Below are 16768 nucleotides of genomic sequence, written 5' to 3'. Positions count from 1 at the left end.
TAAAATTGAACAGAAATTAAACATACTTGGGCGATGTTTTCATTTTCTAGATTTTAATTAAAAAAACTGGTACGTATACACGAGTTTTTGGAATCGACTCATCCGTGAAGGATGATTGGAGGAAATAGCAGGGACGGATACCGGAGAGAGATTGGACCGCGACGGGCCAATTTAACGTTTTTGGAAAGTGGAATCTGAAAATCTATCTCTAGATTCCACGTGTCACCAATAATAAGACAAGAATCAAGTTGCGGATATCGGGCCCATTTCTGTGATAGCGACCGTTTGAAAAGTTTGGGCTTTGCAAACATTAATTTGTCGGGCCACACGACACATATGATAAATTAATAGCCCACTTTAAAAGCCCAACTGTTTTTGTACGATTTGTACAAATAAAATTATGAAATTTGTTGTTGTCGTAAGTGCCATAAAAATAACTACTCCGTCCGTCCACGAATAGGAGTCTCATTTCTATCCGGCACGAATTTAAGGAAATGTTAAGAAAAGGAAACGTTAAGAAAAGTGGATGAAAGAAAGTTAGTAGAATAAAAGTCTCACTTGTATATATCACGAATAGGAGTCTCATTTCTATTGGCATCTAATATCACAAAACTTTCAAAAAGTTGGGTTTTTCCCACGAACTTTAAAATTGACAAATAATATCACGAACTTTACCCCGTGTTTGTTTTTTCCCACGAATGAAAAAATTCCCACAAATAATATTATGATACAGATTTTTTTTTCGTAATTTCTCGACAACAATTTTGAAAGCTTCAAGTTTTTCAATCTTTGAAGATAGTTTTTCTTGGAGCACACCCTCCAAAATTGTTCTTCAATCTATTAAAATAACATGAATTTTTTCATTCGTGAGAAAAAACAAACTCGGTGTGAAGTTCATGATATTATTTGCCAATTTTAAAGTTCGTGGGAAAAACCCAACTTTTTAAAAGTTTCGTGATATTAGATGCCAATATCCCTAGTTTTAAATGATATGTGAGTGGGATGAATTAGTGGAATGTGTGGTCTCTTTACCATTTATGGTAATTATGAACTGGGACTCCTATTCGTGGACGGACCAAAATAGAAAAACGGGACTCCTATTCGTGGACTTAGGGAGCATGTAATAAAATTATTTCACAAAATTCAGTAACATCTTAGAGAGTAGCTAATTAATGACATGTGAATACGCAACTATTTGCCTATTTCTGTGTACTATTTATAATTAGTTATTGGAAAAAAATAATTATATTAATAATAAAAGTATTCTAATTAAATTTTGTTCATCTGAGAGATTATATGAACCTATTGTGATAAAAATATTTAGCGATGATTTAAAAGTTTAACTACGTGAATAAATGTTGCAAAATTTGTTACATTTAATATTTTATGCGCCACAAAAAATTATAGATGCATGTGTAGGTAGGTGTAGCTGAATTTTGCTACACCTAAATTTATAGAAGAATTGATTTCCATGTAATAGTATGTAAGATTGATGACATCAACTATTATGTTTGAAGGAGTATTGGAATTAAAATAAAAATATTATACAAATAAATAATGTTAATGTAAACCTAATGAAAACCATGCTCATTATATAAGTTGCGTTACATATAATTATATTAATTAAGTTCCACCTTATATATGATTGACCAAACCATGCATAATGATCGAAGAATAAAGAGTACACATGAAAATGGCAAAAAGAAATCAACAATTATTCAAACTCTATTTTCATAATTACTTGCATTACATATCAAAGTGCAACTTCAATACAAAAAGGTTGAAGTATACACATTATTTTATACTACTACTCCTATATATATAACTAGGAAAACTGAAGCACACAATTAAACCCTCACTCCCCTATAAACGTCTACTATCATGGTCAAGTCATAGTGTCACACAACATAATTCAATATTGACAAAAGGCTTCATAAATTAATTAATACTACCATGGTAGTATCAATTAATAAATTACACCCACAACGCGCCGGCACTTTTGAGCATCGGCTTCAAGGACCTATTGAGGTGGAGGCTCATGATCTCGTTGGCGCCACCGACAAATGTACCACCAATGAACACCGCAGGCACAGTCTGGCTACACCCTAGCCGCGATAGTGCTTGCTCGATCTCTTGGCCCCTCGCCATCTCATCAAGCTCGTATATCATAGGGTTAACACCAAAATCGTAGAAGAGGGACTTGATGGTGTGACTAATGCAACATTCCGACTTGCTAAATATCACAATGGGCTTCTCCGACACCATTTTGTTCAATCTCTCCATTGATCTTGAATGAAATTAATATGATCAATATGTGTATGCTTTGTAATGTGTAGGAAACTTTGTTTTGATGTGATCAATATGTGGAGAATGTGAGCATATATATATAGGGAATTAAAGATTTTTTTTTAATATGGGGTATTTGATGATATCTTTTTTTATTTTCTAGAATGAGAGTGATTGATGTGTCCTATTTCATAAATAAAACGAATAAATCAAAGTAGCAAACGGTGACGAATATTTGCATACGAAAGAGGGTGTCCTTTGTACGGGTGACTTATGCCACGATGATTTAAATTAAATGTTAATTTAAGGAATATGAGAGTATGTCTAATGATGGCCACAATTTACTAAAAGATATTCCCATTAAATAAATAAAGTGGCAAATTTCTATCACATGCATGTGAAGGTGTAAGAATATTTTGCATTCGTATTATTATCTATCAAATCTAGTTTATTCTAAACGTACATGATTTGATTTTTGCAATCTCGAAATATAAGTGCAATGTATTCGACAAATCGTTTTCCATTTCTTTATTATGTTGTTGTAATAGTTGACGTATAGCTTTGTGATAATTATATAATTATTTAAATTAACTATAGTTAATTTTGAGGAAAATATTTATAGAGAGTATATATATTAGTTTTAGGTGGTCCAATATTAAATTAAAATTGTGTGGTGTATATATGTTTCGTGGAGGCATCTATTGAGTTAGAGAAAGAAATCGAAGTTGCATTTATCATTTATCCAATTGGGATCTCTTCCTTTTTTATTTTATTTTTCTCGTCACTCCAAAACAAATTAAATATTCCACATATATAGACAAATGTGAATAGAATATAATTCATTTTGTGGAAATAAAACTAAGTTGGAATGTTGTTCAATTTATTGAGATCCTAACTTCATTGATGCATGATAACGTTCGGATTCTTTGTCTCGTCACTTGTAATTATCATCGCCCAACTTATTTGCTTCCTCACTATTTTAAAGTGTGTGTTTTATATATGCAACATTAATAGTAATATTTAATTCTAGAAACCAAGAAATAATGTTCATAAATAAGTAACTCGCGCGAAACATGCTTTTTAGTACATCACACATCAAAATCTAATAAAATGAAGAACAAATTAAGTACTATTTACACAACATGGCCGTGTTCATAAATACGCAACTCAAAATAAGTTTTTTAGTACGTCACACGTCAGAATCGAACAAAATGAAGAACAAAGAGTACTATTTATGCCACGTACGTGGTCGCCACACGAGATTCTTTTATTTTTAAACGTGTCTCATTTTCTATTATCTCATATATTATACACTCATATTCCTAATTATCATATACTCCATATTGGACAACAAGATATAAAAACATAGGAATCTAAATGCAACTCGATTTTTTAGGGTATATATATATATATATATATATATATATATATATATATGTAAGTGTCCCTAACATGCCCCAAAGGACAAGAGACAATTCTCTACTTACTTATCAAGACAACTTCTCCATACATAGAACACACAGTAATACATGTGTGAGTGTGTGTGGAAGCAGATGCCATATATATGTACATATATGTACAAGAGAGAGAATGTCAAACTTTTGTAGTTGGTTATAGTGTAGAGCAATGCTGTGGACGAGTGCGGTTCTCAGCATCACAAGCACCTTCATTTTCACCATTTTTATTTGCCATACTAACCACTAAAACCCTCAAATTAAGTATGTCGTCGACTGGTGCAAGTGCAACATAGATAGTATTCAAACACTCGAAATATATCGACCGACACAATTTAGGAATTTAGTTTAGTTATTGTTCGCCGTCTTGGCTTTCCTTTATAGCCTTTTGTACTTGGTTATCTTAAGCCCTTCCCAAACTAAATATATTTATTAGGTTAGTATTTTGTGTAAAATGATTTGCAAAAGCCCCTACCAAAATAACAAAATATAGTGAATTTATTATTTCATCTAAAAGTTAGAATATATAGCCCCTACTATAACAATTTTCTGCGTCCACCACTGTTGGTTATAACTAAATTAGAGATGAAGCAATGTAATTATAAAAACTTCAAATTAATATGGTAGAGTACTAGTAATCTAGTATGATTGATTTCCAGCAATTAAATAAAAATGAAATAGAGAACTGAAAATGCCTCACAACTCATTGAAAATGATAGAAATAGGTGAGTGATCAGGAACATCTGAAGATGCCTCTTTGCACACAACCTGCAAAAAGGAGATGTTTTCATTATCAAGAAAAATAAAATGGCATTGCAAGTGGATAAGAACTCTAAATCAATCTACTTTATGCTTTGAGAAATCTGACATAGACCAAACATATTTATGGGTCTATATCTCACTTATTCTTGATTTCATTTAATTATTCTACCAAATTAAATCTTGTTTCAAGATTTTGTCGATATTATATGATTCTCCCATGTTGAGTTCATAATCAGATCATACTTTTCTGCCTTTATAATTGCACACACATGTTTCTAGAAATGCTTGAAACTAGAAATTGGCAAAACAAATACAACTAACTAAAAGATCAACATAAGTTAACAAAAGACAAACACCAACTAACAAACCACATATTGTTTATTTATTTAAAATTATAGAGGAAAATAACAAATTGAGTGGACAAGTAATTTGTAGAATTAATAATGACAGCCAATAATAATTTTTGAGGTATTATAATAAAAATATACTCCATATTATAAACAAAAACAATGCGCCTATAAAGCCATTTACGATGGATTTTCAAACTTAGGAATTAGGATAAACTCTTATATAGGTAATTATTATCATTTTTATTTTAAAAATGATAACTTTCTTTTTTGGTAATTACCAAGTGTATCCATCGGCGTGCCCAGTAACTGTTCCCCGCGCTGATTTGTGGGCACCTCAATGGGTGGGACAGCTGGCCCAAGGATTTAAAGCTGCTCCATACCCAAAGGCAGGGATCGATCCCCTGACCATTTGGTTAAGGATGGAAAAATGGTAACTTTGTTAGTTAATAACGCATGTTTTCCATTTTGTAATATTTCAATATATAAGGAGAATTAAATTGTTGTTCGCAATTTCAAGCTCTGATTTATAGGGATGTGATCAAATGAAAATTCTAAATATTGTACAAACTCAAAACTATGGTCTGGACCATTGAAAAATGTCAACAGATCACAAAAAAACATCAACAGGAAAATGTCAACAGAATTTCAACGGTAGTCAATGATTGATGTTGTGTTGATATTGTGTTGATACTGTGTTGACATTAAAATCTTGAAATTTTACATTGTGTTGATATTGTATTAAAACTGTGTTGAAGCTGTGTGGAGGAGTTTTGAATTTGTACAATATATAAGTTTGCATTTTATCACTATCCCTGATATATATACATGGAAAGAAGTACTATTATGGAAGTCATATGAAATTTGGTCTAAAAAGGTTAGTGAAGATTTGAAGTGATAATAATTTATTTTTTGAGCTATTTCATTAATTTCACCAATTAATGTGTATTTACAAAGAGAGGGTGAAAATGTACACTCACAAGCCTATTTCAAATCTATTACGTATATTATTACTGAAAAGGCTCGTGTGTGGAACTATTTAAAAATCAAAATCCATATATATACTATTAACAATATCCAAATCCCAAAATAATAAAAAATACTAAAACAAATAAAGGTACATATACTTATTAATATAAGTTTGAATCTGAATATAATTATCATCTTATGATGAGATCGCTAAAGATCTCTCAGAATTTTATTTTTCAAAACAAAAGTTGTTCTTGTCGACTTGTCAACAATCTCTCTCTCTCTATCACATATAAATGCTGTTGACAACTTGACATCATATTCTCTTATAGATAATACTCTAATTAATTAATCGCAATGCACAAGTCAATTAGTATTAATCATGGGAAGTATACATATTCTTGATTATCTTATTACATGAAATTATCGTATCTTAGATTACCACGTTTTCTCCTGCAGGTGAAATCGACTCTTCATTATTTTAATTAACTCTATATAATATTAAGTCAAAAAGAACTACTACTATATTTTAATCAACTCATCTTTTCTTGCTTTTCTTATTTACACCGTCGCATGAATTTCCCAAAGCGTTAGGACGCTTTTCACAGCATAACATAAAAAAGAAATAGGAAAGCATATTCAAGAAAAATATAAGAAACATAAAATTTATAGTAGTACTATTATTTAACAACAATAGTATTAATTAGTAAAGGTGTACACATGCAGCCTTACTAAAAAAAGCTGATTCATACAAATTATTCACTAATTAAACTATAGTGACACGGTTAGCAAACTCAAGAGCTAGCCCAAAAAACACCTCTCTCTATCTCAACACAAAAAAGGACAAAAAAAATGCAAATAAATGCATTAATTGTTAGAGGAGCTATCCCGTGCACATATACGTGCACGATAAGCTCCTACCGTTTGCAGGAGAGGAGAGAGAAGGGGAGACAACGACAATGGAGGATGAGGAGGAGTAGGCGCGAAGGGTGGAATGCGCGCACCCAAATTTTTGTCTAATTGTTATTGTATATGAAAATAATAAGTTGGGATAGCGTCAGACCCAAAGGGCCCCGGCCCCCTTGAGCATGGGCTTCAGTGACCTCTTGAGATGGAGGCTCATGATCTCATTGGCTCCGCCAACAAATTCTCCACCTATGAAGACTGCAGGCACGGTGGGGTTGCAGCCAAGGCGCGAAAGCGCCTGCTCCACCTCCCGGCCCCTGGGGATCTCGTCGAGCTCATACACCATCGGGTTCACCCCAAAATCGGCAAAGAGAGACCTTATAGTGTGGCTCATGCAGCAAGAGCTCTTGCTGAAGATCACCACCGGCTTCTCCGACACCATTTTGCTCACTCTATCCATTTTTTGCTTTTGGTTTTGGATTGATTTGATCGAAGTTGTGAGAGATATGGTGCTAGTTTGAAGTAGGGTTTTGGTTTGTGTTGGTTGTGGGGAAAATGGAGAGTGCATGGGGATTATTTATATAGAGATCTTGAGGTTATGGAATGTGTTGATTTTGATTAGATATACTTGTGTTTGAAATTAATTATTGATAAGTAAGAATTTTTTATGAGGGGAATTGGTGTTGGATGAGAGTGATTGATGTTGAGAAGCACTTGAATAAAATATATAAAATAAAAAGAAAAATTAAATGAGTTACACGATAACGAATCTCTGCATATATACGGAAAGAATTGAGACTTACACCTGGTACGGTTTTGCTGTCGTATATGATGCTTTTATTTTATTTTATTTTTCTTGTTTCTTTTTCAATATGTTATTTTTGTCCCGATTATATAATATTTCTAGGCAACCATGAATTGGAAGAGATGCTCACTCCCACGATCTCTTGTGTCCCACTAATAATTTCACTAATTTTAATCACATTTAAAATAAGAGAATTTTTTTGTCATGATTAACATTTATGATAAAAAAAAAAGATTATAACACCATAGTATTGGAACTATGGAAATAACCATTTAAAATTTCAGTTTTTGATTATAAATGTTTGGGATATATAGTTGTTATATAAATTTTAGATACAATTACGTACCAATACTTATTTTTTGAAATAAAATTAAATAGATATAACTTTCTGGTGTAGCTTTCCAGTAGGAATCTAGTGAGTTGGAGAACGAAGTTGCATTTATCCATTTGGGACCTTTTTTTGCTATTTTTTTTCTCTACACTACAAAAGGGATTCTGTTTCTTTACAAAAGGTACATACAATGGGGATATAATTCTTCTCAGCGAAATTGATAGCACTTAATGGAAAAGACTCTAGGAAACATATATATATATATATATATATATATATATATATATATATATATATATTATATTTATGTATTTGTCTAGTGAAAAATAAATGATAATATTGAATAAGTTATTTTATAAAAATATTGGAGTGGGTTTCAATTTCAACCGGGAAAAAGAAGAAAAGAAATGTGAGAAACGTCATAGATAAAAATAAAAGAGTGTGCATATGTAAGATGATGAGGTCCCCCCAAACCCACAATGTAATCTAATCTTATATATAATGCCTATTGATTTGAATGTTTATGTGACATCATATGTCATTTTGTTTTCTTCCGAGGACATGAATGACTTACAATGTGTAAGATTGAACATGATGATTTCCATGTGTCTCTATTTGACTTGTCAGAATTAGGGTTTGATAGAGTTGAAATCTCCTCCATTAACTCCATTAAGTGATCATTTTGGGAATTCAACGATAAAGTATAACTTAATCGGTAAGATGTTTTCATTTTTATTAATTGATCGAGAATTCAAGTCATCTCATATAAGTGTAGGTGTGTAATAAGTAAATTTGTTGTATATGATCTAGTACTAATATTTTTATTTATAAATTCTTAAAAGATATTCAAACTTTCTAGTTAGTTTCCGATGTATATATATCATGTATATACATATTGTTAAACTGAAGTGTGATCAATTAAACTGAAGTGTGATCGATTGCTAACTTTTGTAAGTTGCTAACTCTGTTAATTCATCAATGCAGTATATTAAAAATGTCAATACTACATAATTTTATTGACATTTCAATTTACTGTATTAACATTATATGTTGACATTTTAATGCTATCGTGTTGACATTTTTAAACATTGGGTTGACGAGTTAACAGAGTTAGCAACTTAAGAAAGTTAGCAATATAATGCACCTATATACACCATCTAACAATTGCAATTACAAAGAAACAATTTTTAGTTTCTTGGAATAAAGTAGAAGATTTTTTATTTACTTTTTCATTTCCCTCTTTTTCACTATGGATATAAAAAACCAATACTTTTCTCCAGACAGATCTCGACAGTAGTAAAGGTGGCCTCCTTTATAAAAGCTTTATGATCGTCACTAATATAAATATATATACTACTAAGAGGAATCTTGAATTTGGTTGCATGTTGTCTCCTCAAACTTCAATAGTGTGAAAATGCTTATCTTCAAGTATAGGAATATATATACATGGACATATATAGTGAGAGAAAGAGGAATAAATGGCAAGAACAAGTGCCCATAATGCCTCTAAATATGTTCCAAAGGCCGTTTTGTAGTAGTGTTGCATTTCTTCTACCCTTTGTATCCCTTATGATTTGAAAAAGGATCTTCAACTAGCCTTTGCATTCCGTTGCAGGTGTGTTGTGTTGAGGGAGGGTGAGGCGGGTGATGTTCAGCCACGCCTACTTGCGGGTCTACGAGTGGGCTTCGTTTTATCTGATATTTTATTGTTTTAATATTTTTCAAATCTAGATTAAATGTTTGTGAATTCAAAATTTACCACACTTTCAAATATATCTGTTACCTAATAAAATGTAGATTTTAAATTATAATTATGTATATTTCAGTTTTTAATAAAATGTAACTTTGGGATCTTAATGTATGTATGGAGTACAAGTTAAAAGAAATGAAAAAAAAGTGGGATCCAAGAATAATGAAGTTGAGGAATTATGGGTTGTGAGTGTTGTTTGTCAAGTAAGGAATGTGAAAAAAATGTGTTGTGTGCTTGTGAATATTGTAGTGAATGAATAATTCAAATGATAGAGGTCGAGGATGAGATGTGTGAGACAGGAATGTCAAGATTTATAGTACTATAACTTATTAAAATGTCATTCTTAATACTATATGTGACATAAATGTAGCTAACCCTAGAGTATAACGCACGGACGTACACACCACCACATATACACACATCTAGGGCTGTCAAAATGGATATCGGGTATTGGATACCTGATATCCGAACCCGAAAAAGTCGGATAATTGGATACCCAAAACTCGATTTTTCGGATATCGGATCGGGATCGGGTAGTAAGAATTTTGGATGATCGGGTATCGGGTCGGGTATACCCGAAATACCCGATTTATTTTTTAAAATTAATAAATTATATTTAAATATAACTTAATTTCTTAATTACATTTTAATTAATAAGTTTAGCGTATAAGATAAACTGGTTTAGGGTACATCCTAAAATTCACAGCGCCTCCACCCCTCTCTGCTCTCTCGCTGCGTCTCCACCCGTCTCCTCTTGGAATATAGTTCACTACCTCATACTAGCTACAACCTTCAGGTATCATTATTTATTTACTGAATTGTTTTGCCTAAATAGAATTCCAATGTTGGAAAAGCAGCCGAGCACTCATATTTGATAGTAGAGTTGGCCGCAAAGTAGTAGAACTAGTTTTTCAATATTTGGCAGAACATGGAGATTTGACAGTATATAATACTTTGGTAGTACTATATTTTTAATAAATAGAAATTTGACAGTATATGGAGTATAATATTTAAAAAAAAAAAAAAAAAAAATCAAAATCATAATCGGGAATGGATACCCGATTTTTCGGGACTGGATACCCGAGTCGGGTATCCGGGTACCCGAAATAAAATTCAGGTCGGGTATCGGGTATTGGATTTTTGGAATTTCGGGATCGGGTACCCGAAAATTTCGGATCGAGTATCCGCGGGTACCAGATTTGACAGGCCTACACACATCCATATGAAAATGAATTTACAAAATAATAGTGTATTGATAATAAAATAAAATAAAAACAAATTAGTAATAAATACTATATATATGTGATGTTAAGAATCATAAATTATTATAAAATAATTTTACAGTAAGTTTCCTAAATATAGTCTATCATATTCATACGCTAATTTAGTAGCTAAACTATAGGTTTTAAATTTTAATATCAATATTCCATCTCAAAATATAAATAATCCGATAAATAGCTTGGGCCTGATGTACGGCCCATTAAACTTATAAATCGAATGTCGTAGTACTGTAATACCCAATCTCTCTTCTCCTGCTATACAATTATTTTGATATGAGAATTAAGAAAAATGATAAGTTAACTGAAAAGATAATTAAATAAAAGACAAATAAATAAATTTTTTTGCAAAAAGAGAGAATGTGTCACTTATCTTGGAATTGGCAACGTGCCAATAAGAAATTCGCATCATTAAATTGAAAAATCTTTTTGTATGTCATCTAGAATTCTAGATAATGGAGTATATGAGATTTGTGTACGTTGTCATAATTAAAATTGTATACTTAGGACTCGTTTGATAAAAAAGATGGGATATTAGAAGATATATAAAACAAGATAAAAATACGGGCTTCATGTCAAGATATGCAAAGATATGATTTTTTTCCGTTGTTGTTTGATAGAAAAGAAATTATCTAAATTTGTATTGTATATTAAATAACATGGCTTAACTTGACAAATTGGTAGGATACATAAACAAGGTTAATATTATAATTTTGGTAATATTAGATAGGACCATGGTCTTATATTTGGCTTTGAGTTAAATTTAACTATTATATTAAACGATTAGAAATGTCCATATATAATTCTCTATCTTAGTATTACTAACTTACAAACATGCCCTTAACGTGAATACGATACCCGTATTTTATCTTTAGCTACCATAATTGATATGCACTTGCGATCGATTTTAGTGCCAACAAAAATAGTTATATCAAGTTATGATTCAATGTTGATTAATATTCCATACTAGTGGAGCTAATAAATTTATTATTATAATGCTACAAAAGTTATTATGGAATCTCTTTTTGTTTTCAAGCTCTAAATGATGATAGAGTGATAGACTAATGTTTTATTTTCTTATATTCCACAATCTATGTAGTAGTATATAATATATGTACTTCACATTCTTTCTTGAAATAGAAGAATTTGACCAACTTTCACAAGAAATTCGAGGGGGAATATTTATAAATATTTATTGATAAGTTGATATAAAACGATATATACATGTAGCTACTTACATCCAATATTTATTTATTCCAAAATTTATTTGTTATATTTATTTAAACATCAGAAATTCTCAACAAAAATACAAAATCCCGTCCGTACGGAATCATTCCCCACGTGTTAATAATGTTTGACATAAAATCTCATTAACTATTGATATATGTCTATAAATAAGCTTTGAACACTAGTTAAAAGTAATGTTTAACTTTCATTAATCTAAAACAATATTATGCAAGTATAAAGTAATAAATAAAAATAAATTTAATTCAATAATAATATTATCACTTCATCCAAGTTCCAAAAACGAGACCATATATATTGATTCAATTTAATCAATAGATTTTGTCACATGTTAAATTATTAAGTCGAGACTTGAGAGCAACTCTCGTGGCCAATCATAATTTTTAAATATTTTTCTTCTGCATATATTTGGATGAGCATTTTTTGCAAGTAAAAAAACCTGATCTTTTCCAAGAAAATTAATTAGCCCAAATTATAGTTAATTTTATGTTCAAATCATTATAAAGAGATTTTCTTATAAACAATATACCTATAAAATTCTTAATAAAAAATCACCTAATTTCACTCTTTCAAAATTAAAAATAATCCCCAAAAATATTAAAAAAACCCCTATATAAAACCATCACAATTCGCCACATTTCTTGATTTCCACTCAATTTCAGTCGTATTAACTGCAAAAAATCTATTTTTATTATCGTTGATCAATCAAGATTTACATCAAACCGAGCCGTTAGCCCATCAAGAGTTATCAAGAACCGAGTTATTGATGAAATGGGCTGCTTTGCATGGATAGGAATACGTTTCTGATAGTCGAAATTCGCGTGTATCTATATATAGAGTAGCTAGAGAATTTCGGTGGGTTCCTCTTTTTGGGGTGAGTCAGTTGAAGTTGAAAAATGGGGTGTTTTTCCTGCTTCGGATCATCGGAGAAGGAAGCAAACAAGAGTAGCAGTGGACCCAAAGAAGCGTCAAACAAGGATGTTGTCAAAGAGGGTTCAAAGGGTCAGTCCAATTCCATTGTCAATAGACTGAATTCAGCTTACTTGATTTGTGCATTGCCATAGGATTTCTTGTGTTTGGTTTAATTTTGAAAAAAAATAGTATGATTTGGGTTTCTTGATATCTGGATTATGGAGTTGCTTTGTTTTATCAGTGAATGCATGCTTGTTTTGAGGGAAATTGTTAGTGGTATTTGACATATTCATCAAAATCTTGCTTGGATTAGCTGTGGATATGATGAGAAGCTACATTCTTGATATGTGGATTTTGGAGTTTTTTTTTAATGTGATTACTGTTTCTTTGTTTTTATCAGTGAATGAGTGCTTGTTTCATTGGAATTTTGCTTTTTAGCTTAGGATATGTGATTAATGAAGGTATGGGATAAGCTGTGGATGTGATTAGAAACTACATTCTTGATATGTGGATATGGAGTTCTTGGTGATATTCTGTTTTTTTTTTGTGAATGTGATCATTTTTGCTTTGTTTTATCAGTGAAGGCATGCTTGCTTTGTAGGAAATTGTTAGTGTCGTTTGACATATTCAATGAAATCTTGCTTATAGCTTAGGATGTGTGATCAATGAAGGTATGGGATAAGCTGTGGATGTGATTGAAACTACATTCTTGATATGTGGATTTTGGAGTCCTTGGTGACATTCGGTGTATACTAAATGTGATTACTGTTGCTTTGTTTTATTAGTGAATGCATGCTTGCTTTGAGGGAAATTGTTAGTGGTATTTGACATATTCATCGAAATCTTGCTTTTAGCATAGGATATGTGATTAATGAAGGTATGGGATATGATTGGAAACTCGATTCTTGATTGTTTTATGCATACATTGATATCTCGCAGATAAATCAAGATCTCGGGATGGTAAGGATGGTAAGAAGGAAATGACAGTTACGAAACAGCCTGCGCGAATATTCACATTCGAGGAGCTTTCTGTAGCAACAAAGTACTTTAGACCAGAGTTCTTGCTGGGTGAGGGCGGGTTTGGACGCGTTTTCAAAGGTCAACTGGACACGGGAGAGGTTGGCTACCCTCGTTACTTATATTATCTTGAAATTTGACATGCTTTGTTGTCTGTGATATGATATGGTTCTGAGAATAGTTCCCTTATGTAGGCTGTTGCAGTTAAACAGCTTGATCGGCATGGCGATCAAGGGAGTCGAGAGTTTTCGGTGGAGATTCTCATGCTCAGCCTCTTGCACCATCCAAATCTTATCAGATTGATCGGGCATTGTTCTCAGGGTACCCAACGTCTTCTAGTATACGAGTTCATGCCATTGGGATCGCTGGAAGACCATTTACATGGTTAGTAATTCTTTAGACTGCCAAAGTGCTTTTAATCTGCAAAAGTTCGTTTTGTATATTGATGTCGAAAGACAGATTTTGTCACTTGTGTACCATGATAGTCTATCCTGGATTATCTCATCATCATGAAACATTACTCATAAATTTGTGTTAGTTGGCAACTTGCAACTTTTCTTAATTTCTTTGTGTAGCATTTGGACTTAAGCTGATGTATATTTTCTAGCAATACAGATTAGATTGTAATTCTTGTATAAAGTGTTAGAACAGTTATTCCTGAACATCAAGAGGGATGCAAAGTATTATTCTACGAATAATAGTATCAACGGAAGGCAGATGATCAATCATTTATGTAGCATGTAGACCTCATTGATATACTTAGTTCTCTAGCAGGCTGTTATTCTTGTCTATTTTAAGTGTAGATGATGATTGAAGTAGTGAAGGCATGCCAAAAATTAACAAACTCTAACTATATTGATTGGCATGAGAATCTGTTTGCTATGAAAAATGTAATCTTTGACACTTTTCTTGAATGAAACAATGATTTGTATACTTGTTGTGTTACTTTTTGTCAAACGCCTTTCTATTTACTAACCTGATTCGTTACGATATTTCTTCATAGATCTTCGACCGGGTCAAAAGCCTTTGGACTGGAATACAAGGATGAAGATAGCTGCTGGTACAGCAAAGGGATTAGAATACTTGCACGACAAAGCGAGTCCACCGGTCATATACAGAGACTTGAAACCTTCTAATATTCTTCTTGGTGAGGGATACTTCCCAAAGTTGTCTGATTTCGGGCTTGCCAAACTGGGCCCTATTGGGGATAAAACGCACGTCACTACGAGGGTGATGGGGACGGAAGGTTATTGTGCCCCGGAGTATGCTTTGACTGGTAAGCTCACCCCAAGGTCAGACATCTATACCTTTGGAGTCGTCTTTCTCGAAATCATCACGGGACGAAGGGCTGTCGGCAACATGGGTGGCGGGCAGTATAATCTCGTCGCATGGGTAAGATATTCGATTGTCCTTTTTTTTAACGCAATATATTATTTGTACTCCGGTTCTCATCTTGAAATGGACGCAGGCGACACCGCTTCTCAAGGACCGAAAGAATTATCAGACGATGGCGGATCCTCTGCTGCAAAACCACTACCCGATTCGTGGACTCTATCGGGCACTAGCGGTGGTAGCCATGTGCGTGCAAGAGAAAGCTGCATTGAGGCCTCTAATAGGTGAGGTTGTTACTGCTTTGACATATTTGGCATCGCAAAGGTACGACCCCAACGCACCCTCCCTGAGCCGAGGAGGTATGCCAAGGCACAGGGATACGAGCAGGAGAATATCCGATGCCGACAGCATGGGAGATTCGGGGCGAGGAGGCCATGAAGGCTCACCTTCAGTACGCAAGAACTCGAGAGACTCGGTGAGAGACTCCAATGAAGGTGCGGAGTTGCAGATGATCGACACCGGGGCTGGGGCCAGCCAGAGAGGGGGCGTGGACAAACCGGGCGGCTCTGATCCTAAAAGGAACCTGGACAGAGAGAAGGCCGTCGCTGCTGCCAAAGCGTGGGGAGAGAAAGGGAGGGAGAAGAAGCGGACAAGCGCCTCGGGCAGCGACAAGGGCAACGACACATGTGAATAAAATGGCTGGCTGGCCTCTCTTGACTCTTGGCTACAATATATTGATGAGCCTTTGGTGTATAAAAATGTTGGTTGATGATTCGATTATGTAGCTAAGCCTGATAGCGAGAGGGAAGAATATTTGTCTAAATCATTTTTTTGGTCTCGTGTTTGTCCAATCTTGTCCATACAGTTAGCTCTGGAATCCATTTTTAACATCTCAATTGACAAGAAATATTCAGTTGGCATCATTATCATATCGATATTTGCAATATTTTACTCATTGTAGGGTAGGACATATTATGATATTCTCAAAAATAAATTACTTAATTGATGAAAACAACTTGATTCAAATATTATTCCGTCATTAATTGTCTACTTTGGGTTTTGCACAAATTTTAAAAAATGTGAAGAAAAATTAATACTTGCAAATAGAAGTGAAGTGGAATAAAATAGTGGAACATAAAACCTACTTACAAATATTATAAAAGCCAAATGGGACATAATATTGAACTTTTCAAAATGAAGAAATGAAGAAAGAATTTTAGAGATCATATACATATCCTACAAACCTTTGAATTATAAAAGTTTGTTTTTTATGCTAAAGAAATGCTCTAAAGATTGACGAATAACAGAGTAACAACAAAAGATTCAAAAACAACATATAAACAAAAGAAGATATCCAAAATCACTAAAAAAAACA

The 16768-nt window shown here is 32.9% G+C and overlaps 3 protein-coding genes across 3 annotated transcripts; 1 reads left to right on the top strand and 2 right to left on the bottom strand.

Annotated features, from left to right (window-relative positions):
* Positions 1 to 1724: 1724 nt before the first annotated feature.
* LOC125224320 (monothiol glutaredoxin-S4-like) lies at positions 1725 to 2335 on the bottom strand. Its single transcript, XM_048127704.1, has one exon. It carries the CDS (start codon positions 2281 to 2283, stop codon positions 1975 to 1977), a length of 309 nt encoding a protein of 102 aa, XP_047983661.1. The 5' UTR covers positions 2284 to 2335; the 3' UTR covers positions 1725 to 1974.
* A 4132-nt stretch (positions 2336 to 6467) lies between these two features.
* On the bottom strand, positions 6468 to 7262 carry LOC125219630 (monothiol glutaredoxin-S4-like). Its single transcript, XM_048121656.1, has one exon. It carries the CDS (start codon positions 7182 to 7184, stop codon positions 6876 to 6878), a length of 309 nt encoding a protein of 102 aa, XP_047977613.1. The 5' UTR covers positions 7185 to 7262; the 3' UTR covers positions 6468 to 6875.
* A 5666-nt stretch (positions 7263 to 12928) lies between these two features.
* Positions 12929 to 16316, top strand: LOC125219115 (probable serine/threonine-protein kinase PBL7). Its single transcript, XM_048120991.1, has 5 exons — positions 12929 to 13134; positions 13984 to 14162; positions 14256 to 14445; positions 15065 to 15453; positions 15530 to 16316. The coding sequence occupies exons 1-5, from the start codon at positions 13029 to 13031 to the stop codon at positions 16085 to 16087; spliced, it is 1422 nt and encodes a 473-aa protein (XP_047976948.1). The 5' UTR covers positions 12929 to 13028; the 3' UTR covers positions 16088 to 16316.
* The last annotated feature ends 452 nt before the right edge of the window (positions 16317 to 16768 follow it).

The sequence above is a fragment of the Salvia hispanica genome, chromosome 4 (assembly GCF_023119035.1).
Source record: "Salvia hispanica cultivar TCC Black 2014 chromosome 4, UniMelb_Shisp_WGS_1.0, whole genome shotgun sequence".
NCBI lineage: Eukaryota > Viridiplantae > Streptophyta > Magnoliopsida > Lamiales > Lamiaceae > Salvia > Salvia hispanica.
This window is presented reverse-complemented; position numbering and strand designations above follow the sequence as displayed.